The 27,919-nt window shown below is 37.6% G+C and overlaps 1 protein-coding gene across 5 annotated transcripts; it reads left to right on the top strand.

Annotated features, from left to right (window-relative positions):
* Positions 1 to 3: 3 nt before the first annotated feature.
* Positions 4 to 27,676, top strand: DYNC1I2 (dynein cytoplasmic 1 intermediate chain 2). Of its 5 annotated transcripts, none has more exons than XM_036386383.2 (17): positions 4 to 122; positions 2,027 to 2,144; positions 3,476 to 3,590; positions 6,788 to 6,932; positions 10,986 to 11,045; positions 12,207 to 12,322; positions 19,717 to 19,806; positions 20,034 to 20,196; positions 20,289 to 20,388; positions 20,883 to 21,008; positions 21,951 to 22,097; positions 22,425 to 22,538; positions 22,883 to 23,016; positions 24,008 to 24,152; positions 24,983 to 25,123; positions 26,129 to 26,254; positions 26,943 to 27,676. In XM_036386383.2, exons 2-17 carry the CDS (start codon positions 2,037 to 2,039, stop codon positions 27,054 to 27,056), a joined length of 1,944 nt encoding a protein of 647 aa, XP_036242276.1. In that variant the 5' UTR covers positions 4 to 122; positions 2,027 to 2,036; the 3' UTR covers positions 27,057 to 27,676. The 5 variants fall into 5 exon arrangements, with proteins under 5 accessions (XP_036242276.1, XP_036242274.1, XP_036242279.1 ...); XM_036386381.2 differs by lacking the exon at positions 4 to 122 and adding an exon at positions 209 to 348; XM_036386385.2 differs by lacking the exon at positions 4 to 122 and adding an exon at positions 212 to 348 and having other exon boundaries at positions 6,842 to 6,932.
* Positions 27,677 to 27,919: the final 243 nt, after the last annotated feature.

Here is a 27,919-nt window from a genome sequence, read left to right as displayed (position 1 = left end):
CGGTTTCGCCAGCCAGCGCCCAGCGGGAGCGGTGTGGCGCCGGGCCTCGGGAACCGCCCTGTTCCTGCGTCGCTTCGCGCTCGTTCCCCGTGTTAATACCTTTCCGATTGCCGGCCCTGACGGTGCGGACGAGTGGGGCATTGGGTGTTTTACTGCCGATCTCAGTGTCCTTCCGCAGTTTCCGTAGATTTCCGCGCATTCCGCAACGCCTTCGGAGCTGGTTTGACCCTCGGCGTCTGCCGTCGGCAGCCGCCTGCCAGCTGTCGGCGCCTTTGTGCGGCGGCGGAAGGGGCGCGGGGCCGAGGGCGGCGGGCTCAGGGCAGCAGCCGCGGGAGGAGTCGCGGGCAGGTGCGCGGGGGGGCCGAGCCGCAGGCAGGTGCGCGGGGACCGAACCGCGGGCAGGTGCGCGGGGACCGAACCACGGGCAGGTGCGCGGGGGGCCGAGCCGCGCCTAACGCTGCCGCCGCCCAGTGGGGACGCGCCTTCCTTCGGCCTCGCCCTGTGCAGCGAGGGCTGTGGCAGCCGGGTGGGGCCGGGGGCGGCCCGGCTCGCTTGGTGGGAGAGGCCGGGAGTGTCGCCTTCTCCCGGGCCGCGGGGCGACCCTGTCCGGGCTGCCAGGCGCTCGCCCCGGGACGGCCCCTGTGAGGGTTCGGGTGGGGACTTTGGTTCTTGGCGGCACCAGGTGCGCACCGCGGTCATCTCCAGGCGGGATGGGCTGGGCTCCCCTCCCCTCGAGTCCGCTCGGTTTGTGCCGCCGGCACTGGACGGGCGGCAATCCATAGTGTGACAACGCGCTTTCCTAGGGCTGTTTTAAAGGGACACGGGAATGCCATTGGAAAATGCTGACTGTAGGTTATTTATTTATTAGCACCTTAGTGCTAACAGACGACACGAAGGAATACACACACTGACTCTGGTATACGTATTACTAGGATGTGGGGCTAGACGTATGAGGCTTGCAACATTTTGCATCCCTTTCTGTGCTTAGCTGTGCTATGCAAACACTTGCAAGTATTCTTTATTTTGAACTAGCACACAGTCATATTACTAACGCTCAATCTTGTACCCTTATTGTCAATCTTACTGTAAAAGCATTTATAGTGTAAAAGCATTTATCGCCTCATTTGTTGTTGGACCACTTGTGCATTTTCTTTGCTGACTTGACTTTGCTTAAAAACAGTAAAATTAAGTTCTTCTTCACCTCACACATTCACACAGTTTTTCTTACCTGTGTTCTAAGTCTTAGTGAAGTTCTAAATTTACAGGGTTTCCACCTTTTGTTGTTGACCTTCTTGTTTGTATTGGAGTTAGTTACATAGAAAACTTTTTGTCTTTAAACAATCCACCAATTTATTAGCAAGATAACAGTTTTGAAAAAAAAGTTATAATGCACATGTTTTACACTTTTCTTTGACCACACATTTGTACTTATATTGCCTTATCATTTATAGTAATCCTACTAAATGTTTTAATAAATCTTTACTTTGAATCATAATGGTCTGTAGAAGGATATATAGCTTACATCCTGTTAAGTTATAGCATGCCAATATTTAGCTGTTGAAGTGAAAAATGACAGAGAAATATTGTCTTGCTGCTTTTCTCGCTGTTTTCAGTCTTGCAGGTAGTTTTGTAGCTGCAAAAATCTCATGGCAAGATCAAATACATCAGTGCCTAAGGTTTCTTTCAAAGTAGTTCCTTCAAAGAGCATCAGACCTACCTTAGAAATGGATGCTGTCATCATATCATAGTTCTATCTGTTTTAAATCAATCATTTAAGTATTGAGAATGTGTTAAGTGAAAGAAAAATAGAAATAGGAATGTGGGTTTTTTCATTATTGTTGAGTCAGGCTTCTGGTAAGCTGGTTTTGGTAAGTTAGGGTAATTTCTTTGAGGATAACTTCTGGAAAGAAGAGCTGCTATCTTGGAAAAAAAATGTAAACAAAACAAAAAAACCACCCCCCAAAAAACACCCCAAAAAAACCCACCCAAACAAAAGCCAAACAGTGACATGATTTCTGTTGCTCAGTGTTTCAGCCATGTCTGACAAAAGTGAGCTGAAGGCGGAGTTGGAACGCAAGAAACAACGATTAGCTCAAATCAGAGAGGAGAAGAAGAGAAAGGAGGAAGAAAGAAAGAAGAAAGAAGTAAGAAATAATTTTCACTTTGACTTGCATATGCTACTTGCCCAAAATTTAAGAGTAGGTTCACATAATCTACCAGTCATTTTCTGTGTCCTGTTCAGGGAGTGTCTATTTAGTGGTTGGTGCCAATATAAATGTAGTACTTTCATTTTATAATAATGTAAACACCTACTCTTTTCTTTTCAACTGTCTGTATGATAAACTGGATAAAAAAAAAATTAGTATCCTACACTAGTTCAGATTTCTAGAACTATCTCTGTGCATGTGCCATCATTAAACAAATCACTCTGATCCATTGCATGGAAGCTCTGCTTAATGAGTTGTGATAGGTGTAATCTTACAAACTCATTTCTGAAGTATGGTTCTGAGGATGTCAGTAAGAGTTATCTGACTGTCAGTATTGTCATTATACAAACAATGTGCTATGCCCTTCCACTCTTTGGCCTATCTATAGGCTGAATTTTAAAATGAGCAACACTCAGGATGTGTATGTGTGCTTGTGTGTTACATTTAGTTTGTTAACAGTCTTCTGGATTTCTCTCTGCTCGGTATGTGGTAATCGGTGATAGATTACTGTTTCTCCTGAATGCAAATTGTATCTCATAAAAGAAACTTCTACTGGTATGCTTTGGGTACTTTACTTCTCTCTGTTTTGGTTATGATCTATTTGGTGTTCTAAATCAGCATATGACTGAAGACTGGGCAGCTGCCAACCACATGATTCAGACAAAAAGGAGAAAGAAATAGCTCAAATTATGTCCTAATGACCTTGTAGCAGTGTATTGCCAGAATTGCTGTTTTAAAAAACAGCTAACTAAGAGTAGAAAGATACAGAGTGTTCAGCATCTTTTGCAATAGAGCTTGCACTATTTCTAAATCAAAGAGGGTGGGGGTGTATTTTTTATATCTAGCAGATAACACAAAGAAAACTACTTTTCTTTTTATTGTAATTTTAAAATAGGAACCACATGACTATCTCTAAAAGACTTTTACACCCAGGTAGAGGATGGTTTTGTCATTATTTGCATTTTACAGTGCTTAGGATTAATGTAAAAAAAGGTACTCTTAATCTTTTGAAGTGTTAATCATTTTGGCATATACACAGACACTTCTTGCATGTTTATATATGTCCTTTAAAGACAGTACCAAAACTTTGGAACATTGTTATTCCTGTCAGTTTACTTTATCTGCAAAAAAGAACCATCAGAATTATTGACATTGAATATCTAATATACTTGATAGGTTTCAGTATTACAAAAACCCTGTGGTTTTGTGGGGTCTCAAAAGAAAATGAAATGTTGAAGGCTGTAACTTATTTATTAAATAATTTTTAGACTGACCAGAAGAAAGAAGTTCTTCCAGTACAAGAAGAATCTGATCTTGAAAAGAAGAGAAGAGAAGCAGAAGCATTGCTTCAGAGCATGGGGTTGACACCTGAGTCTCCTGTTGGTAGGAATGTTACTGTTTGTTTGAAATAAATGTTTGGGAGATTTTTATGTAGTCTTCTTTTTTTGGATGAAGTGTTTTTTGGGGCTTTGTGTTGGTTTTCTTTTTCTGTGGTAGTGGGTTTTAGTGGGGTTTTTTTTGGTTGGTTTTTTTTTTTTTAGGATTGAGGTATTTATATAACTAACATAATAATTCTCTGGCCACTTTTTCAGGGGTTATACATGTCTGGGTTTTATACTCTTTTGTCCTTCATAATCTGTTATAAATGTCAAATGATGTGCTTCAGTACACATTACATAACATTATTTTATAAAATAACACGATTTACTCTTAGTGGATTATTTGAAGTATATTAGTTAAAATATCATGTATGCATTTTCTTTTCCACTCCTATTTTTCATGCTCATTATTCTCCTGTATTTTTTTTCCTTACTCTTTTCCACAATGCCAAATTTTAATGCTGATATTTTTGTATGGAGTTGGCTTGTTTTTTTTCCACATCTTTTGCACCCTAGTTTTTCTTATCTCAAATACCTGACTGACTTTGATGAAGTAATAACAACACTAAGTATAAAAATTAGTTTCCAAGGGTGATGATTGGTATCTGTGCAGCTCTTGGATGTGGTAGCATATTGGCTCTTGCTTTTTGCCTTTACTTAGGGACATCCCTATGGAAGATGAAAGCAAGGAACATGATAATGCAACTCTGCTTTTTGTCTCCAGTTCTGAAATCAAAGCAGTTTAAAGCTTATCAGTTTGGCTTCCTGGGGCTCTATTCAACTGAGTTTGTAAATAAAATAGTAATAATTACTTACACATATATCTGCGATTATATTTTCATATTTGCTTTTGTGTAATCCTCAAGTGTTCAGAAGTGAACAGCATTATAGCTGCTCAGATTCCAACAGCCCCAGCAGTCATTTTTGGTAATTCAAACTGCTTTAATAGTTGAGAGACTCCATTTGGCTGTGTTAGCACCAGTGTGCAGCTGTTTAAGAAATCAGTTCTGACCAGCTACAGATTTTCTTTGCTAGACTAATAGTTGAACAGTTCCCTTGAATATAGTGTGCTAAGGCAGTCAATTGAGTTTTTGTAGGAATGTATGCGGTTGTTGATTTTTTTTCACATCTGGCAGAGAATCTGAAAGCCACAGAATAGCCAGTCCTCAAAGCAGGTTAATGTATATGCTTAGAGTAGGTGTTCATGAAAAACTCAGAGGTGCTGACATGCAAGAGTGGGGCACACCCCTGCATGTTGTGTTTAATTCCACTGAGCTGTTACTTAATCACACCCTTCAGTGTACACAGGGAATTCAGTCTGTCTCCTTTTGAGATAGCCAGGTCTGATATTGATCCTTAATCGAGTTAAAATGTCCTAGTTGCCTGCAGTTAGCATGCCAAAGGCTCAAGCTGCTTTTCTGCTGACTAGGTGCCAGCAAGTGCAGTGATTGTGTGCCTGAAGTGATGCTGACTCGTGGCTGAGCTGATTGGTGTGCAGTTGAGGTACCTTGTGCTCACACTGTCAGTGGAGGGGGGTTGCTTGACATTAGATTCTTTCCTAGAAAATTGTGTTCCTTCCTAAGGCAATTCCTGTGCTGTTAACTGCTAGAGAGAGAGAGAGCGCTCTGTTACAGTAGAAGGGACTGTATCAGTGTTAGTACGTTTTGATATCTACCATACTTACTATATAAGAAGCCTTAAGTTAGTGAACCAGAATTATTTTCAAAAAGATTTTAGAGTTTAATCCTCTGGGGTAGGTGAAATTCCATCAGGTCTTTTCGTCAGACTTGGTCCTTCAGTGGGATTCAGCTCAGTTTGGGCAGGGATTCCCGAGAATCGCTTTCCCCACAAGAGAGCGCTGCAGCACCAGCACTGGCCCTGCGAGTGGCGCTGGGGCCGCGACCTCACCACGTCCTGAAAATGCGCACAGATGGCAAAGCCAAGGCCTGCGGGCAGCTCCTTTGCTGGAGATTAACGTGGCGAGGATGAGTGAAGAATTTATATATTCTTACAGGCCCCCAGTTTTATAAGTATAAAATCTAAATGTGTGTATGTATGAATTTATGAAAAACATCTCAAGACCTATAAAGAAGGTCTCTCCCCTAGGAGGAATGAAATTTTTAATAAATTGAAGAATTCACTGTTACTTTGGTAAAATTAAGGGAGAATTTTTGTCAATCAGAACCATGTCTCTGTTTTGAGATGGGGTAGAAAACTTCTTTAGAATTCACAATATACTTGTGATTTCTAAAAATTCTGTAGAAACCTTGGAGACCTGGATTCAGAATTTTCCCATGCTTAACCGCTGACAGAGTAGGCAGCAGTTTAAATTATTTGTGTTCAGTTGATTAAAGGGTTTTTTAAGGGTTGCTAAGCAGTGAATGCTTTACATATTGCTGAAAAAGGAAGCATATAAATACCTTCAAAACATCTGTTGATTCTTGTGTTTAAACCCTAAGTTTCATTTAAAAATGACCATTTCTAAAAAGAAAAGTTGAAAGAAATGCCAAAGTAGCTTTGTATCAAATTGCATGATGTCATTCACTATATATCACTTCCAGAAAGAGTATTACTTTTCAAATGGTAAGTGCAGTCTTCATCTACTAGCAGGAAATGGACTGGCACTTAAGAAGTTTAAATACAGTTGTATTAGACTGTTTACTGTCCAGCCAAAAAAAAGTCATTCTCAAGACCTAATACTAGAAACATTGTAATACACAAGATTTATGTTGATTTGATTCAACCTAGAACAAAAATAACAGGAAGTTGTATGACACAGCCACTTTTTTGGTCCACAGTTTGGTGATTATATGTTTTGAAATAACATTGCCAGTTAAACATATTCATTGTCTAATCTTTAAGAAAAAATAATGTCAGAGCAGTATTAACAACTATTTTTTCTATATTTAAGTAACATGAGTCAGTGGAAATTACCCTTTGAAAATCAGTGTCATCGTTTGTCAGAAGTTCAGTTTAAAAATATTTTTTTCAATTCATTTTCTCTTAAATGTCTTCCCCTCCATGTCTTTTTGTATGCTCCAGATGCATAAATGCCAAACAATTGCATGAAAATCCAGCATGAATTGTTAACATTGTCTTTTCCCCTCTCTTTCTACTGTTCCATTTTCATCCATGTTTCTTTTCGTTTGCCATCACTTTTTTTAAATCTTTCATTTTTAATTAATTTGCAAACATCCTAAGCTGTGCATCCTCTGCGAGTAGTAACAGCGGATACCTGTCTGTTTCACTATTTAGTCCCTCCTCCCACCTCTCCGTCCTCCAAATCCGTGAGTACGCCCAGCGAGGCTGGCAGCCAGGACTCGGGGGATGGTGCTGTTGGATCCAGGTATGTCACATTCCTTGCCCTGTTCCTTTGCTCAATACCTGGGTTCTGAGTAATTAAGCTTTAAAAGAAATCAAGGTTAATTATTTTATTATAATCTGTCAAAAGTGACTGTTTTGCAGAAATATTTTACTTTAAAATTTGAAATGCAACTATACTTCCTGATTTGAAGTTGCCAGCATTAATGTGGAGTTGTTTAAACTTGCAAGTTTGAAGTAAAATGAGTGTCCGGGACAATAACAAACTCAAAAACTCTTAACTGCTGCACTCTTTCCAGCTTTTTCTAAAGGAGGATGGCTATGGATGATAGGCTATTTGCTTTTTCCCATACCTAGTTGATCTGATAAAAGGTGCTGTCTACAAACTTTGTATTACTTCTGATTTTATTTTTCCCCTACCCAGAACCATATTTCTCATTATTTTACTTCATCTGTGTAGCACAATTACAGCACTTGCAATCTTTTAATTTTGTCAAAACATAGCTCCGTATTTGTACAGCCACTGTTGTTTTCACCTTTTTTCAGTGCCAATACTTGTCACACTTTTTTGCCCAGTTCTTTGAGTGGTTTGAGACATGCTGCTCTAAAGAAGAATCAGATAAATATTTCTGTTAAATATTTCAAGTGGTGATATATGGATGATAAGGCAGGAGAACACCACTTCCAAAAGGTATTTCTACTGTTTCCCATGCACAGTCTGCAAATAAGAGCAGTAGCTGCCTATTAATATTGGTAAGATATTCTCAGCAAGTGAAGTTTATGTACTTGAAATTTAGTAAGTATACACTGTGGATGAAGTTTAGTTAAAGCACAGTAACTGCAGCATTTATCAGTTACTGTTGTCATTTTGGAAAAGGAGTCAAAGAGACTGGAGTCAAAAGGAGTCAAAGTCAAAAGGAGTCAAGGAGACTGCTTTGAAACATCTTATAAAAAGACTGCAGTAACATCTGGTATGCATGTGGATTATGCATGAATAACTATATACATCTTGATCTGAAAATATTCAAGAGACTAATGACCTGAACAAAGGTTACGTGGTGTCTGTTTCTAAGTAGAAATCACTCAGTTAAAACAGAATATATCAGACATTTTGTTAAGAGTGCTCAGGTATGATCTTGTTTGCCTGTCGTGTTAATTAACCAATATAATTGTTCCTTAATTGAGTGGCAAGCAAATTTTAATTATTTTAAATTGTTGTTTATTGCTTATTAAATTGTCTCTTAAAAATATATTTATATATGTGTTTATGTTCACTAGAAGAAAAAAACCAAGAAGTATTTGATGATGACTTTTTAAAAGAAAATATTTTCTTTCCATTCACATCTAATTTAAATTCAGTATGAAACCATATGCATAGGCCACATACCTGGAATGGAATGCCACATTGTATATTACATTTATTTCCACCTCATCCATGCACTGCACTCTGATTGTGTGTTCTCAAACATAGTAATGCAATGTTGTATGCCAGCATTTTCTTATGAAGCCTGGAGAAAACCCATATCCTGAGTCCCAAAAGCTTCATGCATTTTCAGACTTTAAATCTGTCCCAGGATTGTGATCTTTAAGGCATGGAGGTATGAATATACAGCTAAATTGAAGGCGTTTTGGAGTCCCTGTTGGAGTCCCCTTGCTTGTTCTCCCACCAGTGGGTTCTTCCCTTCCCCCAGTAAATGGGTGTCTACATCCTGGTTTATTAGTACAAGTTCATACATTTTGAACATGAAAGTTGGACTCAATGATATCCCTTGGTGTTACACGTGGCATTTCATAGGTGACTCCTACCAATATGAGATATATTATAAATATATGAGATGTATTACAAATATATCTCATCACCTCCTCAGTGATGCTGAATCTTGTCACTAACTCTTTCAGTAAGTAGTAGAGCAGCGTTCAGACTGTGCTCCTGCTGTTACTTCCATCTGTCTTGCTTAATTTTCATTAGTAAAGAGTTTTGTTTCCTAGTTTGATTCTGGTTCTTTCTCTTTTTTTCCTCAGTCAAGAATGCAAGTCCGACACTCAGAATACGGCTGGTTTACTTTTAGGCTGGTGGATGCTTCATAGAATTAGTTTAAAAACAGAAAATATTTTTAGATATATAGGAATTGTTAGGAAAGTGCCTGAATACAGAGAAATCTGGACATATGTGGAAGAATGGGAAATTTGTTCACTGAAGTTTGTAGATAAACTCATTTGACTGAAGGCAAAACAAACTGGAAAACAAACAGTATTTTGCATTATTTTGGTACATATATAATAAGTAAATTTTATCTTAGAATGTTACCTTTATTTTAAAAGAGTATCTCTGAGAAGTATTTAACTGTATCTCCTGTACTACTTGTTAGCTTCAGCTATTTTAAAGGACTGTCCCTGGTCCCACTGAAGCATGAAAATGAAAATAAGTAGTTTTCCTGCTTTGAAAGCAGGAAAACTACCTCATTAAGGGCTAGATCTTAAAGAGGTGCAGAAGTTAGAGCATTTTATGTTTATAGCCTTTCCCCCAAGTTCCCCTCAAACACGATTGAAAAAATTGAGAAAATATTGGACAGGTATTGTGGTGATGCAGCATCTGTATCTGAAGCTAAGGTATTCTTTGCAACATGAACGTTGGGATGGTGGTTTGGTTTTGCTTATGGTTGTACAACATATAAGCAATACCCAGCTTCAAGTCTCAGGGGCCAAATTAAACCCTTAAGCTTAAATCTCTTGGGTCAAGAAAGACAGCAGAGATCTAATGAATAAGTATGCTCAAAGTAATTAACTTTAGGCTAAAATGATGTGTTCTCTAATTCACAAAAGATATGAAAAGGTTTTGGAGATTTGGGTATTAAGCTGTTGCTGTGGATGCAGTTGACTGGCTATATATGAAGATGGTGGATTTGTAATTCCTAATTAAGTTATGATTAATAGTCCTAATGCACACTTTCCACTAGAACAAGGTAGTGCATGGCACACCCATATTTATGAGCTCTTACGGCATTGTGTGTGTATTTTTCAGATCAACTTTAACTTTAGAAATTCTGCACCTAGTTAATAGAAATTTACCATGTATGGGATGAAAATGTAAAATTGTCTTTTATTGACTTATCATAGTAAAATATTGCATATTCTTTATTTTTTTACTCAGAAACATTATTTTTAAAAATGCAGATAACATATGAAAGTGTCAGAAAAAGAACATGTAGGTTAATCTGCTAATCTCTTACAAGTGTGTTTCTAAAATTCTGCCTAAGCCTAATAGCCAGTAGACTAGATGAAAATTTCTGAAGAAGGGATGAAGGCTAGAAATGAAGGTAGAGGGAATATTGATTTCCCCCTTGCTATTTCTTCTAGTACAACTTGAAATAGATCCATTCTGTTTGTTATTCCACGTGACTTTGAAACATATTATTAATATAAAGCTCACAATTTATAAGAGATTTTAAGTGTCTTAGATGGAGTTGGCTCTAACTCAGATGACACTTACAAGCCCAAGGCAGTGCTTAACCCATAATTACTGCAATGTCACATCTTGGAAACTCTAGCACTTCTTTATCCCAGTGGAAATGCTTTTTTTGCCCCGCTACCAAAAGGCTTATGTGTTGACTCATTTCCTTTACCAATATGACAGTTTCCTCTTTGACATATTTACCACTCTGGGCAAGTTTACGTTATGTTAACAAAACTGTCATCATATTACTTGAAAAATCTGAACATATTTTAAAAGGAATTTCAAGTTTTTAGTGGTTCTTATCAGTATTTTAAATACTTTTATTTGCCTTTCATTAAGGCAACATTTGTTTGCAGACTTTAATTTTCAACCTTTAAAATAATTTAATTCTTTGCTAATAGCTCTGAATTCTGTTTGCTTCTTAACTTTTGTATTTACCGCATGTGTTATTGCACTGAATGTTTGCTGAATTTCCCTTAACTGATGTTGCATTGCCTTGTTTCTTGTGAACAATAAAATAACTATAAGCTTGCTGTAACTCTAGAATTTCATAGTGTATATTTGCTTCACTAATCTCTGGCCTTTTTTGCTAATGCTGCATGATTGTTCAACCTGGGGTACCAGGACGCTGCATTGGGATACTGATCCATCAGTTCTTCAGCTCCACTCTGATTCCGATCTGGGGTATTGCATAGATTTCTTCTATTCCCTCTTTCATATGCTTATGGATAATAAGTATGAGCATTTTTTTCCTTTAAGACTCATAGTTGTTGTTAAGAAGCTGTTTTGTAAGTAATAGAAATTTGCTGTCCCTAGACTTAGCACGGTTTGCTTGCAATATAATTTAATATACATTAGATGCTTATTTCCAATAAACACAAGTTGTGATTTCTTTGAGAAAATATAAACTTTAAGAAGTCATTTATTTAAAATAAAACTGTTAGCATGACTGTATTTAAAAACAGAGCAACTCCCATATTTTCTTACAAATATGTTTATAAAAGCTGTAGCTCATTATAAGCACTAACTAAAACCTGTATTGTGTGCTGAGAATTATAATTCTGCCCACCAAAACCTTTCAAAAGGAGTTACTCTTCTGCTTTTATCTTGGGAGAGGAGTGGATAATAAGAAACTAAATCTGATATAGGTAAATTGTTGGATCATTGCAGTATTATTACAGTACATACTGCAATTAGGTTTTACAGAAGGCTACAATGCCTGAATTAATGTTGTGCAGGTTTTGGAATATATTATGTGTTGTATGATGCTAGCTATATCTACCTTCATTAAAGTCAGAAAGCTCAGAGGTTTTTACTATTGTGCTCTGAAACGATGTGTTATGGTTAAATTATTTATCAGTGTGAGTTCCATGTCAGCCTGGCAGTTGTGCATTCTAGATAGTATCTTAGAGGTGGACAAAAAAGGGCAGCAAAGTTAAAAGACTAGGAAATGCTTTTTCCTTCAGTATAACTAAGTTAGTTTTCAAGCTTTATAATCCTAGAACTGTTACTGTACAAGCATGACTTGGGAGTAGATCTGTACCCCTGATAATAGAGATGTATCATGTATGTGGCAGTATTCTGGTCAAGAGCAAAGAGCAAAAATTTTAAATTATATCTTAATGTCCAGATATTTATATGTGCACATCTTCCTTTTTGTCACAGATGTATAAATAGTTGCTGATTTTAAATAATAATGATAAAATAGTAGTCATAATCATGTGACTGGTTCAAAGTTTCCACTGGATTTAAGTTTCATTAAGCAGTGCTGTGACATAATGATTTGGGTATTATTTTAAGCAAAATGTGAAATAATAAAATTAAATTATTTTTTCTGATTTTTAGACGTGGACCTGTTAAACTTGGAATGGCCAAAATTACACAGGTTGACTTTCCTCCTCGAGAAATTGTTACCTACACAAAGGAGACACAAACACCTGTCATGACTCAGCCCAAGGAAGGTGAATGGTTAATTTATTACTATTAAGTTATTTTTGGTTTCTTTTAATATAATAATGATGACTGGCTGAATTAGAACTAGCACTTGTGATCTAGAAACTTAATAAGGTAAATGAAGGTTGATTTGTGAGATAATTTATATGAATTCTATTCCTAAATTTTTGTAGATTTTGCTCAACCGTTACTGTTGTTCTGCATCTCTTTTAACATCACTCTTGCTACTAATATGAGGTACTTTCACACTCCTAGTATATGTACAGATTAAACACAGAGTTGCTTAATTACCTGACATCAGATAAATAAATGGGATATATTTTGCATTTATGATGTTTAAGAATCCACATGTAACTTGGCACATGGAGGACAGGGAGGTGATTTGAGGCAAATGCCATGGCTTTAACGAGGGGAACTCCTGCCTGACCAACCTAGTGGCCTTCTACCATGGAGTGACTACATCAGTGGGCAAGGGAAGTCTACAGGGTCTGTTTGGATTTCTCTAAAGCCTTTGACATGATCCCCAACATCCTCCTCTCTAAATTGGACAGAGATGGATTTGAGAATGGACTGTTAGGATAAGGAATTGGTTGAATGGTTGCATCCAGAGGTCAATAGCTCAGAGTCCTGGTGTACATCAGGGACAAGTGGTGTCCCTGAGGGTCCATGTTGGGACCAGTGCTATTTATAATCTTCATCACTGACATACAGAGGGATTGAGTGCACCCTCAGCACACCTGCAGGTGACACCAAGCTGAGTGGAGTGGTTGACATGCCTGAAGGATGGGATGCCACCCAGAGGGACCTGGACAAGCTCAAGAAGTGGCCCAAAAGAAAGCCAAACATATCCTGGGCTGCATCCTCAGCAGCATGGCCAGCAGATCCTGCCCCTCTCCTCTGCTCCTGGAGAGCTGCATCCAGCTCTGGAGAGGGACCTTGCCCAAGGGCGATGTGGTGACTGGACAAGGGGTAATGGCTTTCAACTGGAAGAGATTAGATTAGATATCAGGAGGAAATTCTTTGCTTCGTGGGTGCTGAGGCACTGGAACAGGTTGCCCACAAAAGCTGCAGTTGCCCCATCCCTGCCTGTGTTCAAGGCCCGGTTGGATGGGGCTTTGAGCAGTCTGATGTAGTGGAAGGTATCCCTGCCCATGGGCTGGGGGTTGGAACTAGATCATCTTTAAAGATCATCTTCCAACCCCTAACATTCTATGAACTTATTGAAGGCTGTGTATCGTACAACAAACTTAGGAATTAACCCCTCTGCTTCTTAACAATTTAATTTTTATACCTGAAGCTTGTACTTTGAGTTTTAAAAGAAGGAACTATTTTATTTATAACTTAGGCAGTGTCTGTTTTCAGCAGTTGAACACAGGCTTTCTTTCAGTCACGACTTGTTTGCTTTTCAAAAAATACATTTTTCTGAAGAAAATATGGTTGGCTAGCAGATTTGCTTTTCAATGCTGAAACAGTTGAATTTGTCTGCAAATGAAAGTATTAGTCTTGACCTAGTTTGTGTGTAGTTCTACAACAAAATCTCTTGGTTGTTTAATATGACTGATTTTGAGTATGTGTCTATGTTAGCAATTTTAGGACTTACTTCTACATTCATAATTTTGCATTTTCCTGCTCTTTGGTATGTGAACTTTTGGGTGTTTATGCAAGGATATATCTTTCAAACTTCATTATTCAGTGAGCCAGAGGATATGATTTTTCTCTTAACTGTGTTTCTTTTCTGTTCTTCATTTTATCTGTATCCCTGCACAGGTAGGTGTTTGGGGTTTTCCTGCTTTCAATTCTCCCATGCCCTCAGCATTTCATTTCTCTAATCCCTCGGGTCTTTTTTCCTCTCCTCTGTCAGGTTCATGGAATCTGAAGACTTAGGTCACAGTTTAGGTACTTGAAGAGTTCTACTTCTGCTGCCTGCTGACAGTAGAAATTGCTTGGGATTGTATGATCTGAGTTTCACAGTAGATAGGCTGTAGTTGAGGTTTGCCGTAGTGGAGTGGAACAGTGCTCATCTCTATTTCTGCATTTATCAGGAAGTGGTCTCAATGCATGCATTGTCTCCTGATCCATTCCACCTTACAAATACTGATTTCTTGAGGGCCATCAAAATTTTTTAAAATATATTTACTTCAAATGCTTCACAAAATTTACAGGTGTCTTTTCATCATTTCAGTGTCGAAGATCTTTTTAAGGTTTATCTTAGGACCACCTGAATACATTAATAACAAAGCTCTGTCATTTTACAATGATATCTGAAATAGGACATAGGTTTAAAAACAAAGAATAAATCACGCTACATACGAAAAAGGAGTCACTAGGTAGGATATTTTTCTTGGTAAAAGAAAATTTTAATTAATTAAAATTTAATTAAATTAAAACATTTGACAAAAGCAATATGCTAAATTTACAGGGTACAATTAGATAAATTTAAATTCCGTAAAATATATCTTATTGATTCTTATTTCTTCTCACAGTCTGAGTGAGAAGAACTTATCTGGGTGCATATACTGTGAACAAAAATAACTTTGTGAAGTACCCTTGAAAGTGGAGCTTGCAACTGAACTTACACCTGCAGTAGCTCCCTTATCCAGCAGCAATTTCCATTTGAGCTGGGTTAGCCCAGTGTTCACAGCTTCTTATAAAGTGAAGTGAACTGGACCCTTCATAATGTATTTTGAGATTTTAAAGTGCTGCTGGAGCCGTGCTTTTGAAAAAGGAAAACTGAAGCAGTTTATTATTGAATATGCTCTGCTGTCATTCTGCTTGTTTAGATCCACTTGTGCAAAGACCTGATTTGGTGGGGGAGGACAGCGTATAAAACCAACATACCCACAACAAAACACCAAAGTAAATAGTTCTCTTTGTTCCAGTTCTGTGTGCTGCAGTGGTTGTGTAGTTACATTGTAAGCTAAATTAAGAAACATTCCAACTACAGCCAGTCTGCTTAGTGGGACAGATAGGAAATAGAAATAAGCTAGTTTTAGATTAAAACCATTCCTAGTTGTTCTGGAAATATTTGGGGCAACACATACCAGGTGAGTTAAATAGGAGAAACTTCATGTCCTCAAAACTAGGCATTTGGAAATGCCTGGTTTGGATTCACATAACAGTTAAATTAATTTTGAAATGTGGCGGCTTCCTTAGGAGATGAAGATCTTTAGTGTTCTAACAGTTCTCACAACTTCCATTATTTTATTGCAGTACTAAGATGTTGATTTATTATGTCCTCAAAGTATTTGAGAAACTGCCTTAGGAAAATGAATTCTTATACATTAGAAAACAATAAAATTGGGATCTCTCCTAGAAATCAGTTAATCCAAAGAAAGATGGGTGTATGGGGAATATGATTTTGTTCAGCTGTCACAATTAAGGCTTTCCAGGATTAACTGGGTACTTGCTGCTTAGTGCTGCTGTACAATTCTGTGCATGTGCAATCACAGCTGGCTGCAGACAGTATTAGTGCATTAACTCCACTCTTTAAGGAATAATTGTCTGCTAACATCTCCAGGACACAGAATTAAAATATAAAGCAGAGTAATAAAAATGTGATGTATAGGATTTGCTTCTTGAATGCTGGTACAATATTTTAATTTTAATATTTTTCAAAGAAATAATGGACCATTGTATATTCATGTATGATCCTTGTGGGTCCCTTCCAACTCAGAATATTCTGTGGTTCTGTATTATCTAGTACATGTCTTAAATGTACAGAAATACAGATAGGAAAACTTGATGTGAAGACCTTCAGCTTAACAAAAGCCACCCATTTCACAGGTGATTTAACTTTGATTAACCTACTCTGCAGCAACAGATTACTCAGACAACTGCAACTACACTCTACAGTGTCATTGCTAGCAAAGCGCTGCTTTTCTTTCTGTCTTGCCAAAATACATCACAATTTTGATGTTAACTCAAAGTAAAAATTCAGTGGTTCATTAAATCTGGTTTTATTCATTAGCAAGACATTTGTTTCTATTAAAGATTGCATAAAAATAGCAGCTACTTTACTGCTCAGTTTGTAACCTTAGATCCCCTGATTGCCTGTCAGAAACAACATGGAGTTAATCCCTTAGCATATTACAATGAATATTCATTGATATGTTGATGTGGCATAGAGTCCCATTTCCTGTCTTCGAGGCCCTGTGAGTTTTCCAAGTCTTTGCAGCCTTTTTTTAACCTGAAATCATATTTGGTGCACTGACAATTGAAGTGGCTTAAAATGCCAGTAGATACAGTCAGTAATGAATAAGGTGCATGCAGTTATGGAGTGCCCTTGAGGTTTCAAATTTAGGTAGCTGACTTGAGATAAATGCAGTGCATGACAGTTTCGTGGGTTCTTGACTTAGTATACTGGAACTTTTTCAGAATAGTATGCCCAATGTTTTAGTGTTTTCTGGGGTAGTGTATTATTGTTATGCTAATTCCTTGCAAATTCTGTTATCTGGCCTGCTATTAAATAAATTCAAGATGAAGGAGAGACAGGAAAAGTAATTAAAACAAACATTTCTTATCTCATTTTTTTAGTCCATAACCTTAATGGTGCCTTTTTTTGTGAACTGTGAGAAAGCTTCCTGGGTTTGGAATAGAAAGCATTCTAGTTTTGGATAATGAGGTCAAGAACTTGTATATGTGGGGAAGTTTTTTTTCATTTTGGGTTTTTTTTCCTCCAGATCCCTTAATAAGAAAGTTTGCGTGTGATTCTTCTTTAGAGAGAAGGTTTTAGATTTATGCAGTTACAGATAAATCAGTGAGATGACGTGTTCAGTTTCAAGACTGATACTTTGAGAATATTAAAATAAATGCTGTATCCTACATTTAAATGCAGAAGTATCAGCTGGCTGTATGCAGTGAAAGTACTATGAAGGAATTTAGAGCTCTGTATAATATATGCCATTTATGTTTCAAACATTAAAAGGCAGGAGCAATCAACTATATGATTTTTTGAATAAAATATGTAGATTAGAAGGTCATATAGCACTAAGGGGTTGACCATCTACATTTGACAAGAATTTGACTCCTGTCACTGAAAATGGTACTTAGAATCAGTGTAGTATGACTAATGGGGGGTTGGGCTGATATTTCTAATTTGGGACTTTCAAAGCTAGAATAATGTATACAGGATGACCCAAAACCAAATTTCTAAATTTGAAGGCGTCATTTAATTCTGCAAGATTGATTGGCAGGGCAAAAAAGAGAGGGATTTTTATCCAAGTGACCATAATTTCAATACATGTTCCTGTATGTGTTGTTCTCAAAGTCATGTGTGTTATATCATACTGCATTTTTTAATTAATCATTGTTCACACCTGTAGTTATTTGACATGAAGAGTTCCCTTGTTTAAAATGGCCACAAGTTATACAGTTTTCAGGTTCCGAGTGCACTGTGCATGCGAATCCATTGAAAAAGGAGCAGTGTCTTTCTGTTTCTTTGCGTGATTATTTTGCCCAAAAAAGCTTTCATTTTTTTAAAGTAGCACAAAAGCTGTAATTGGCATGCTTTGTAAGGAAGTGTCAATGTGCAAGAGAGTGGAGATCACTAAGAATTCTTTTACGGGTTCTTTCCCCTTTGCACCACCGCCTCCTCAGCAGGGTCACTGAGATCACTAGCTTTTCTTGAAATGGCCATTTTCACTGGCAGGTGCATTATACCCTGTATTTTCAGATTGTTTTTCCATTCTGAATGTTTGGCAGGTTGATTGCTCTGGCTGCATTGACGGAGAAAGGGCTGACAAATGCGGTTGGGCTGGCTGAAAAGACAGTGATTACTGTTTTCCTTTGTGGCTGATTGAGGCCCTTGAAAGGAAAGATTTTAACCTTCACCATTTGGTTCAAAAGTATGAGCATATATTGAAATCATTCATGCCATTTATCCTAGTTCTGTAAACTTGTCAGAACATAAAAATCGCTCAATTTCAAGTAATGTAGGATTGGCATACGTCATTATCATTTTGATTAAGTTGGAGTTTGTATTATTGTGTGCATTATACAGTGTCATTTAAAGCTTTCTTTCCTGCAGGTACAGTTATATTTTTATTGCCTATACTATGGAGTTAGAAAGATTTTCAGCCCTCTTTAAACCTATCACTATGTGTGTGGTTTGGCAGCTGGTATGGCCTACAAGCTGTATTTTGTTTGCAGGGTAAAGGCTTGTCTGTAGACCTCCTGGAGTGCTGGTAATTGCACAGGCTTGCCATTGGGGAAAGACATGATTGGAAGCAGTCAGGCAGAAAAATGTTGTGCCATCCCATTGCCACCTCATAGCAGAGAGACAATCCTTGCAGTACCATCTGGTTGTTGCTATCTAGTCAGCTGGCCTGGCTGCTGGGACCGTGGCTTGGCAGCTGGTTCCCATCCCTTGACCACCCCTTTTTTTTTTACTCTTTTTGTGTGCATGCATGTGGATTTTGGGTTTGTTGTTTTTTTTTTTTTTTTTACTTTTTGTGTTAGATAACTTTAAACATGGGTCAGGAAGATGGCTGCAACAAACAAGCCTAGTCCCTGTTGAATACTGTCTCATTACTTGTGATGAGGCATGCAGCAGTTTCCTGCTGCCATTCCCTTATAAGCAGATGACGTAGCTGTTTAACCAATAAAAACAAGTCTTTTCAGAAGCTTATCTAGAAAGTTGATGAAGAAAAGCCAGCATATCAGCATATCCAACAGTTCTAAGTAATTTAAAGGTATTTTCTGGCTTACAGTATTCAAAGAATAAAATGTAGACATGCAGAAAGTGATGTAAGCCTTGTCAGTATTCCTGAACATTAACATTTTATGTTATTCATTGCAATTAGGGAAAACACATTTTCCTGTAAAGTTTTCATTGCCAAACATGATACAGATAATGAGACTTGCATCTAGAATGACAGAAAAAATGCAATCTCTCTGCTATTATCTTTAGCAAAATTTGCCTCTCAGAATAGCAACCTGAAAGCTAATGTAAGCCATCTTCATGCCATGTGCAGACCCATTAGACTGATGCTTTCAGATCATAAGTAAGCAGCTGCTCTGTAGACTGTTTTAGACATTTGATTTTTCTTTAATCCGCAGCATTAATGTGTCAGTGTGTTACACAGAACACACATCCACTGCATGCTTCTGTGTGGAATCATAACTGCCTGTAAGACAGATTGCCACTTTGGATTCTTCACAATTTCCTGCGTTTCTTATTTCAGTTTATGCAACTACATAACTCGGTGCAACTGATACCCAGGTGGAGACAGTGTTCCAATGATAGTTTGGTTTGTGATAATGTTATCCTTGGCATTACATTTTAGAAATGCAACCATTTTAAGCTACATGATACCATTTTACATCAGCTTATTTGAGATTCATATAGAATGTTACTGTTCCCCTTTAGAAACACTGATGGTCTTACCATAATGTTTCTCCTTAGATGAGGAGGAGGAAGATGATGTGGTTGCACCAAAACCATTAGTTGAACCTGAAGAAGAAAAAACATTAAAAAAAGAGGAGGAGGAAGAAGGTACAGTTCATCTCAAGACATTCTAAGTGCTGTAAAGAAAGGAATCAGTACATTTTTTAACTTTTTGTTCTATTAATTTAAAACTAATTTTGTTGCTAAATACTAATTAGCCAGCAAAACATAAAATACAAAAATTATTTAAAATAATGATAAATACTGTTTTTCTTTCTTGAAAATAATTGGTGAAAGCATGCAGTCCAGAAAATGTCTGTATAAATTTTTTTCAGCTGCCCCTCATGAACTCACAGAGGAGGAAAAGCAACAAATTTTGCATTCTGAAGAATTTTTAAGTTTTTTTGACCACTCCACAAGGATTGTTGAAAGAGCCCTTTCTGAGCAAATCAACATTTTCTTTGACTACAGTGGAAGAGACTTAGAGGACAAAGAAGGGTAACGTGAATGTTAAATACTTTTCTGTGAATTTTCAATACTTTTAATTGAAAAAGTGATCTAAGATTAATATCTCCTAATTGTCTTTACAGAGAGATTCAAGCAGGAGCAAAACTGTCCTTAAACAGGCAGTTTTTTGATGAACGTTGGTCAAAGCATCGTGTTGTCAGTTGTCTGGATTGGTCATCTCAGGTAAAAAACAATGCTTAAAGTAAACAGTTGACTTTGTAAATTGTTGTAGTTCTGTGCATTTGATTCCCATAAAAACACAGTTGATACAGGCTGTATTTCTAAAGGTGTTCCTGATGTGCTCCGTGGTTTGCAAAAAGTAGACAGAGCTGTTAATCTTTAGTGAGAGGTAGCAAAAGGTTTGGATTGTGAAGAAAGTTGGTTTTGGTTTATGGACTGCTTGGTAGAGCTTTGCTAAAAAGAAAGCTCACTTAAAAGTAATGAGTTTTAGAGTTAAAAGAAAGTTATGATGAGAGAACAAGACTAATGTGTATGTTAATGCTGATGTCGGAGCTAAATTAGCAACAATTGCAGTTTTCACTGACAATTTTTCACGCCTTTATAATGCCAAATGGTTTAAAACCGTATTTTGGCAAAAGGAAACAAAGATTCTAGGATTACCTGGACCATCAGCCAGTCATATTGCTTACTTTGAGTCTTTTTCACTTACCATGCAGTATCCAGAATTACTTGTAGCCTCTTACAACAACAATGAGGATGCGCCTCACGAGCCTGATGGCGTGGCCCTTGTATGGAATATGAAGTACAAGAAAACTACCCCAGAGTATGTCTTTCACTGCCAGGTATGGTTCTGTCCTGGGAGGGATTTTATGTTGATGAATTTGGACAAGTACCTTCCTTATGTTTGTCGATATAATAATTTCATTGGGCTGGCAGTCATTTTAACCACATTTATTTGCCAATAGATGTTAATAGCTAGCCACTTCAGCTGAGAAATATTATTCTGTTCTAGAATTTCTGACATCATTCAGAATTCAGTCTTGTTTGAGAACTCCTTTTCTTTTTTTGTTTAAAAAAAACAGGAAAACTTTCTTGTTTAATGGTTGAACCACAAAGGTTTGCATGTAAGGGGCTTGAGTGGGATTTGTATACTACAGCTTAGTTTACAGAATAAAATGAAGACAGCCTGAGGAAATGGAACAAGGATGAAAACTAGAAACATATACATCAAGAAAAAGGCAGATGGAGGTTTTCTAGTGGTTTTCTGAAAGGTAAAAACATGCAAATATCTTCCATTATGCCAAGTCCAGGATATCCACGTTTTTCCTATCATTTTGGAAAATTACACAGTTGAATCAAAATTTAACCTCATTGTCACATTACTGTTGAAGCCCGGATTGCAAAAGTAACTCTGTTATATCAAAATGTATTTCTACATTCTCTAAGAAGTAATGACTACAGGATGTGGCAAAACATTATTAAAATCTTGTGTGTTACCAGGCCTTCCTTCGCTAATAAACTGTGCTAGGAGGAATACAGATGTATGCATGTGAAAGAAAAGAGGAGGAAAACTTCATTTTATAATTATAAATTGAAACAAAAAGACTGTTGAGGGGTTACAAAGGGTGGGTGAATCCTTAAGTAATTGGGCAATGAAATAATGTAGTGAATAAATTTAGGCAAAGAAGTTGTTCTGATATTTGGCCTCATTTCCTTTAGTTTTAGACATAAGTGTCACTGAATGATGGTTCGTGTATTTTGTTGTTTGTTTTTCTTCCTTTCAGTCTGCAGTGATGTCAGCTACATTTGCAAAATTTCATCCCAATCTGGTGGTTGGTGGCACATACTCGGGCCAGATAGTGCTGTGGGATAATCGCAGCAATAAGAGAACCCCAGTGCAGAGAACGCCACTGTCAGCTGCTGCTCACACGGTAGGAGGTGAAATGTCTTCCAGGACACGTGCTTAATGTCTAGGAAATTCTGTCCAGAGCACTTGATTGGCAATGCCTAAATGTTTGTGTCCATATTTTGACACTTAGGAACCAGAGTATTCATAAAAATCAGAGTGTCAGAAAAAACAAGTATCAGTTTTACAGGGGACTGTCATTTGTACTTTTGATTGGGATCAATCTTTTGTGCTTTGTTAAATGGTGAAGATTAATTATACTGTACAATAATTATACCAGAACTGGGTATTTCTTCTAAATTCTTTTCTGATAATAATAATAATAATTCTTTTCTTTTCTTTTGTTTCTTAGCACCCAGTGTACTGTGTAAATGTTGTTGGGACCCAGAATGCTCATAATTTGATTAGTATCTCAACTGATGGGAAAATATGCTCTTGGAGCTTGGATATGCTTTCCCAACCACAGGTAAGATAACTTTTGATATATATAGTGTCTATTCTAGATTAATATTTTATTAAAAAGTCAGTTGATCTAATAAACATTAATCAACACTTTGCCAACACAGGTAGCTTGATATTTGATAAAATATTTCTCCACCTGTGGAATCAAATATTTTCTGTTGTTTCTTTTGTGTAGTTTTGGTGTACTTGTGTTAGTGGTGAACACAAATGTATTAAGCAAACTTCCTTATTCCCGCCCAATCTATCTGAGCAAAGTAAAAGGAAAAGCTTTCTACTGTGAAATCTAAAAGATTTTGTAGGTGTTAATATTTCTTTTTATGAAGTAAGTTGCTGATATTTTCACTACAGGATAGCATGGAGCTGGTTCACAAACAATCCAAGGCTGTGGCTGTTACCTGCATGTCTTTCCCTGTTGGAGATGTCAACAACTTTGTTGTTGGCAGTGAAGAAGGCTCAGTGTACACTGCATGCCGTCATGGCAGGTGAATACAAACTTTAATTCTTCAAAGGAAGTAAAAATAGTGAAAGGATGAATTCCTGCATGCTTTACAGGCAACTTTTTTTTTTAAGTTCGTACTTTCTCCTTTGCACTGAAGGAGTTCAGAGTGTCTCTGTCTGAATTCCAATCCACTTTTTCCTGAGTAAGAGCTTCATTAAAAAAAGAAATGGTTGGAATATTGAATTGGTGTTATGAGTTGTTTATGTTGATGAGGACAGCCTAGGTCACTGTGGTTTTATTCATTTGAATTGTAGCAGAACATTCCAAACTTCCTATCAGTTTTGTAGATAATTGTACAGTAACATCACGCACAGATCTTAAATTGGCTGGCTGTTCTCCTGCTGTTCAATCTATTTGAAATTGTCTGACTGTATCTTATCAATTGCTTTCTTAATTACAATTGAGTGTCCAGTTTTCATCTCAAATACACATCACCTTGCTGCACAGCTTTTTTGGTTCCAAAATACCCAAAATTGTATTACTTTTGTGTAACATCCTTCCCATCTGTTTCCCTCCTTTTTCATCACCCCTGATAGGAGGCTATTAGGGATATATTGTTACTGGTTTGTGTCTGAACCTCGAGCCCTTAAAGTGTATGCAACTTCTCTTAATTTAATGGGCATTTCATGCTTATTCCTGAGTCTGGATTTTATTCTTTGTATGAGTTGAAGTTGTAGCTACTGCTTGGAGGACAACATAGTTAAATGTGTGGACTGGTACCTGAATGAGTCTCCTGTCCCTAGGATATATTTTGGCACTTACAGTTAGTAGAAAATACATGTTGAACTTAAGGTCTGCTTTCAAGCCTGGTCTTCTGTGATCCTGTTGTAGTGAAGGCTTTTGCAGTGAGGTAACATCCGTGTAAGGCAGCAAAATCTTCTTGTGGCTGTATTTAAATTGCATTTCAGTGCTATCTCTGTCTGCAGGTGTTTGGTTTCCAAATCAATTAACCTTGGTTGTATATTCTGAAACAGCAAAGCTGGAATCAGTGAGATGTTTGAAGGACACCAGGGACCAATCACAGGTATCAACTGCCATGCAGCAGTTGGACCTGTAGACTTCTCACATCTTTTTGTCACCTCTTCTTTTGACTGGACAGTAAAGCTTTGGACAACGAAGGTAACTTAGATAGTTCAGTGGTTTTCTTCATAGCCCTTGACACAAGGTGGTGCTATAATGTAAGCTACTTAAGGAAGTTCACAAACCTGAAGTCAAATTGTGTGAAGTTCTGAGGTTCTTAGCTGCAGTCCTGCAAAGAGGAGACAGCTGATGAGCAGAACTAAGATTAACAGCATAAAACTTCGCTTTCAGCTTGAACATCATTTGTGTATTTCTGATCCATTCTTTTCAACATTTGCCCTTTGTTATCAACAATGATTACAATGTAATCAAGTGTAAATCATGTTATAAAGTCAATTATCTCATATATTTATAAGGCAAATGTTTTGCTACAATTTTGTGGAGGAATAAGGGACAGCACCAAAACTAATGTCAGTTAAACTTGATGAGATCACAAATGAAATATCTGTCATTTCCATTGCCAGAATTACTTCTTTCACTGTTAGTCTGATGCCCTGAGGAATGCAACGCAGAGGAAGCAGAGTTAAAATCTCTATGTAGTAGTCACTGAATTATCATTGGCTTGATTTACAAGATTCTTAAAGCATTAAATTTACAATTTATAATTGGCTTGCTATTGGTTGTTTTATAGTAGCAGCCAGAAAAATGGCTGCATGCTTTGGAAAAAAAAGCATACCTTTAATAATAAAAAGCTTTAGGTTTTGGCTGATTTTTGCAGTGGCATTTTTTTAAAGCAAGTCAAAATCCAAATCACTTTTTACTTATTGCTGGTAATAGTGTTGAAGTTCTGTATTTTGCCTTACCTGTTAGTTTTATAATTTTGAAATACAGGGCTTGGGTATCACATTGTTATCTTTGCTTCTTTTCAGAACAACAAACCTCTCTACTCCTTTGAAGACAATTCTGATTATGTTTATGATGTGATGTGGTCTCCAACTCACCCTGCCTTGTTTGCCTGTGTGGATGGGATGGGCAGGCTTGACCTGTGGAATCTCAATAATGATACTGAGGTGAGAAGTCAGGTTAACTGTAAAATGCAGCTGGAAAATTGTTTGTACTCTTAAGAAGTTGGGTGTTTACCATAGTTTGTGGGGTTTTTTTACCACAGCTTGTTTTTTTGTTATTTTTAAATATTCTGTAGTTCCAGTAGTTTCTGTGTAGTAGATAGCGTTCTTTGATTACAGGATTACAAATTACTCCTCTTAATGAATAACAGCAGTAATTAAATTGTTTTACCTATAACAAGAGAGCAAAGCATCTGTTGGTGTAACGCTGATCCATGTTGTGAAAGTGATTATAGACCTCCCACCCTGAGGCCTTGTCAGCCTACAGCTTAACAGTGTGAACAAACTTGTTACCACGCACCACTGCTGTTCCTATTGCCACAGTAATACTGCAGTGGAAGTGCCATTTGTTCCTAACTTAGTGAATTGAATGTTTGCTTTTCTGGTGTGGGTTATAAACTTCATTATAGTAGAAACCTTTTCCAAGATTTGCTGGAGGAAGATCAGAGGAGAAGCCTGACAGATGCTTAGTATTTAAATTTCACTATCTGAAAGCTACATATAGAAGACAGTTGTAGGACTATATGCCAGCCTGTGGCTTTAAATTGGAATTACCTGTTCTAGCCTTTGGACAGGGCTTGACCTGTCAAAACAGCTGCTTTCATTCCTGTCCTGTGTCATCATCTTCCTGAGATCCCAGGGTGCCTCATCACTGCCTAAAAGCGTGTCTGGGCCTCCTGTCCCACAAGAAGAATGCAGATGAGCCTTTTGATAGCAGATGTCTGTACATTGGCCAAGGGACAGATGTGCTGTTTTGGTCATGGCACTGGTGATCACTTAAGGCCACTGAGGTGTTTGTACTGTGAACAGTGTCTTTGATCTGCGTTCCATGCACCAGTTGAAGTGTTGGGCACTTCTTTTGCTGCAGCACAGACACCCCAGGTGTGTTCTGTTATTTTTAGCTTATGGATACCTGATGGATTTTTAGCAATGTGTTTTAAATTGGTACAGGTGCCCACTGCAAGCATCACCGTGGAGGGCAATCCTGCTCTGAACCGTGTGAGATGGACACATTCTGGGAGAGAGATTGCTGTAGGAGATTCAGAGGGACAAATAGTTATATATGATGTGGGAGAGGTATGTATGTCATGCATTGTGCAAAGTATATTGCAAACACTTGGGTTTCTTTATTTAGCAGCTTGCCTTTCATTTTTTTCTCCTGTCATTAGAGGAAGAATAATGAAGTTTAATTTGTATCTTTGAATTAATATTTCCTAGTAGTGTTTTATTTAAGGTGTTCTAGCGTAACTTTTTAGCATGCTGTCATCCAGTCAAAAAGAAAAAGCTTTACTGTAAGGCTGGTGAAATAAAAATCAGTGGTTTTTTTAATAGAAATTTTATATTCTATGTAACTGTGGCATATGTGAATTCTGATCCTAGCTTGACAAGTAACAAACAAAAAATTTTGCAGTGGAGCAGCCTTGATTTTGTTCTTACAGGGAAGGGGTTGCTCTTGCAAGTATGTGTACTGCAGTAGTACATGGCTAATGGATGGGATGAGGATATAGCATTAGCATTCCCTTTGAAGGCAGTCTCTCAGGTGGAGACACATAGCACAAGCTTATAATAACGTGATTTTATACTTCAGTGCAAGAGTCTCAAATTCTGCTTCTTCATTAGTTAGAGCTTTTGATGCTTAGACTAAATTAAAGGTAAGTTTCTCTGGAATGGGACCCTCTTGTGAACATGATGGAAGTGCTGTGCCATTGAGCAGGAGCTGAGCTTTGTTTCTCAGGAGGTTTCAGTAACACTGTCTGTGTCACAGCAAATCGCCGTTCCCCGCGGGGACGAGTGGACGCGCTTTGGGCGGACGCTGGCAGAGATCAACGCCAACAGGGCCGACGCCGAGGAGGAGGCTGCGACCCGCATCCCGGCCTAGAGCTGCCTGCCTGCCTGCAGGGGAGGCAAACCCCAGTGTCAGCTCTAACCACAGCACAGGGAGGAATAGATGGATTCAACAATGGACTTTGAAATGTATTAAGATCACTGAAAATCAGATCTTGCATTGTTTTGTTTTATATATGAATTACAAGCACATTCTTGGATTTGTGTAACTTTTAATACAGTTAACTTTGACTTTGCAGGGATCTTCTTTTGCTGAAACACTAACCTGGTATAAATTTGCTACTTGGCTCCTATAAAGTCCAATCTGAAACAGTATCTTTCTGAAAAGTAAAAGTTTTGCTCCTAAAACTTTCTGTATTACAGACTAACCTTCATTAGGTAGTAAATCTCTGAAGCATTCTTTACTTTGAACTCTTCAAATTACCCATGATATGCATGCATATGTTCCAAGTTTCATTGTTTATATATAGATAAGCCTCAGACTCTGGTAGCGGGTAATATATGTGAATAAAAATCTGTCTGTAGTTAAAAACTTATGCGATAATCAGACCTGAATTAATGAAATACATATTTAATACCAATTTCCTTTTGTTTGAATTGGTGCATTAAAAGGTGAGACTGATTCATAAATAAATACTATATGAGCACTTCTCAGCTGCCCTGACCTCTAATCTGTGTCCCTGCAATAGTTCAAAGCTTCTGGGAGCTGATCCTGTTGTTTTACTCACACATCACAGGCTTGTTTTCTACCCTCAGCCACGCTTTACTGCCATGGCAATTGGACAATAGCAAAAAGGCTTCTGTTACCAAATTTTTCTTTTCCAAAGGATAAGGAACTAGACTTCATTTCTATAGCATGATGATTTTCATTCTGTTAACTACAGACTTGCTAGTAGT

This window comes from Molothrus ater, chromosome 7 (assembly GCF_012460135.2).
Source record: "Molothrus ater isolate BHLD 08-10-18 breed brown headed cowbird chromosome 7, BPBGC_Mater_1.1, whole genome shotgun sequence".
Taxonomy (NCBI): Eukaryota; Metazoa; Chordata; class Aves; order Passeriformes; family Icteridae; genus Molothrus; species Molothrus ater.
Note: the sequence above shows the minus strand (reverse complement) of the source record. Positions and strands in the feature narration are given on the sequence as shown.

Coding starts and splice junctions, on each gene's coding strand:
- DYNC1I2 (XM_036386383.2), top strand. CDS start 2,037: ATGTCTGACAAAAGTGAGCTGAAGGCGGAGTTGGAACGCAAGAAACAA. Junction 20,389..20,882: donor GTCTGGATTGGTCATCTCAG/GTAAAAAACAAT, acceptor CTTACCATGCAG/TATCCAGAATTACTTGTAGC. Junction 22,539..22,882: donor ATATGCTTTCCCAACCACAG/GTAAGATAACTT, acceptor TTTTCACTACAG/GATAGCATGGAGCTGGTTCA.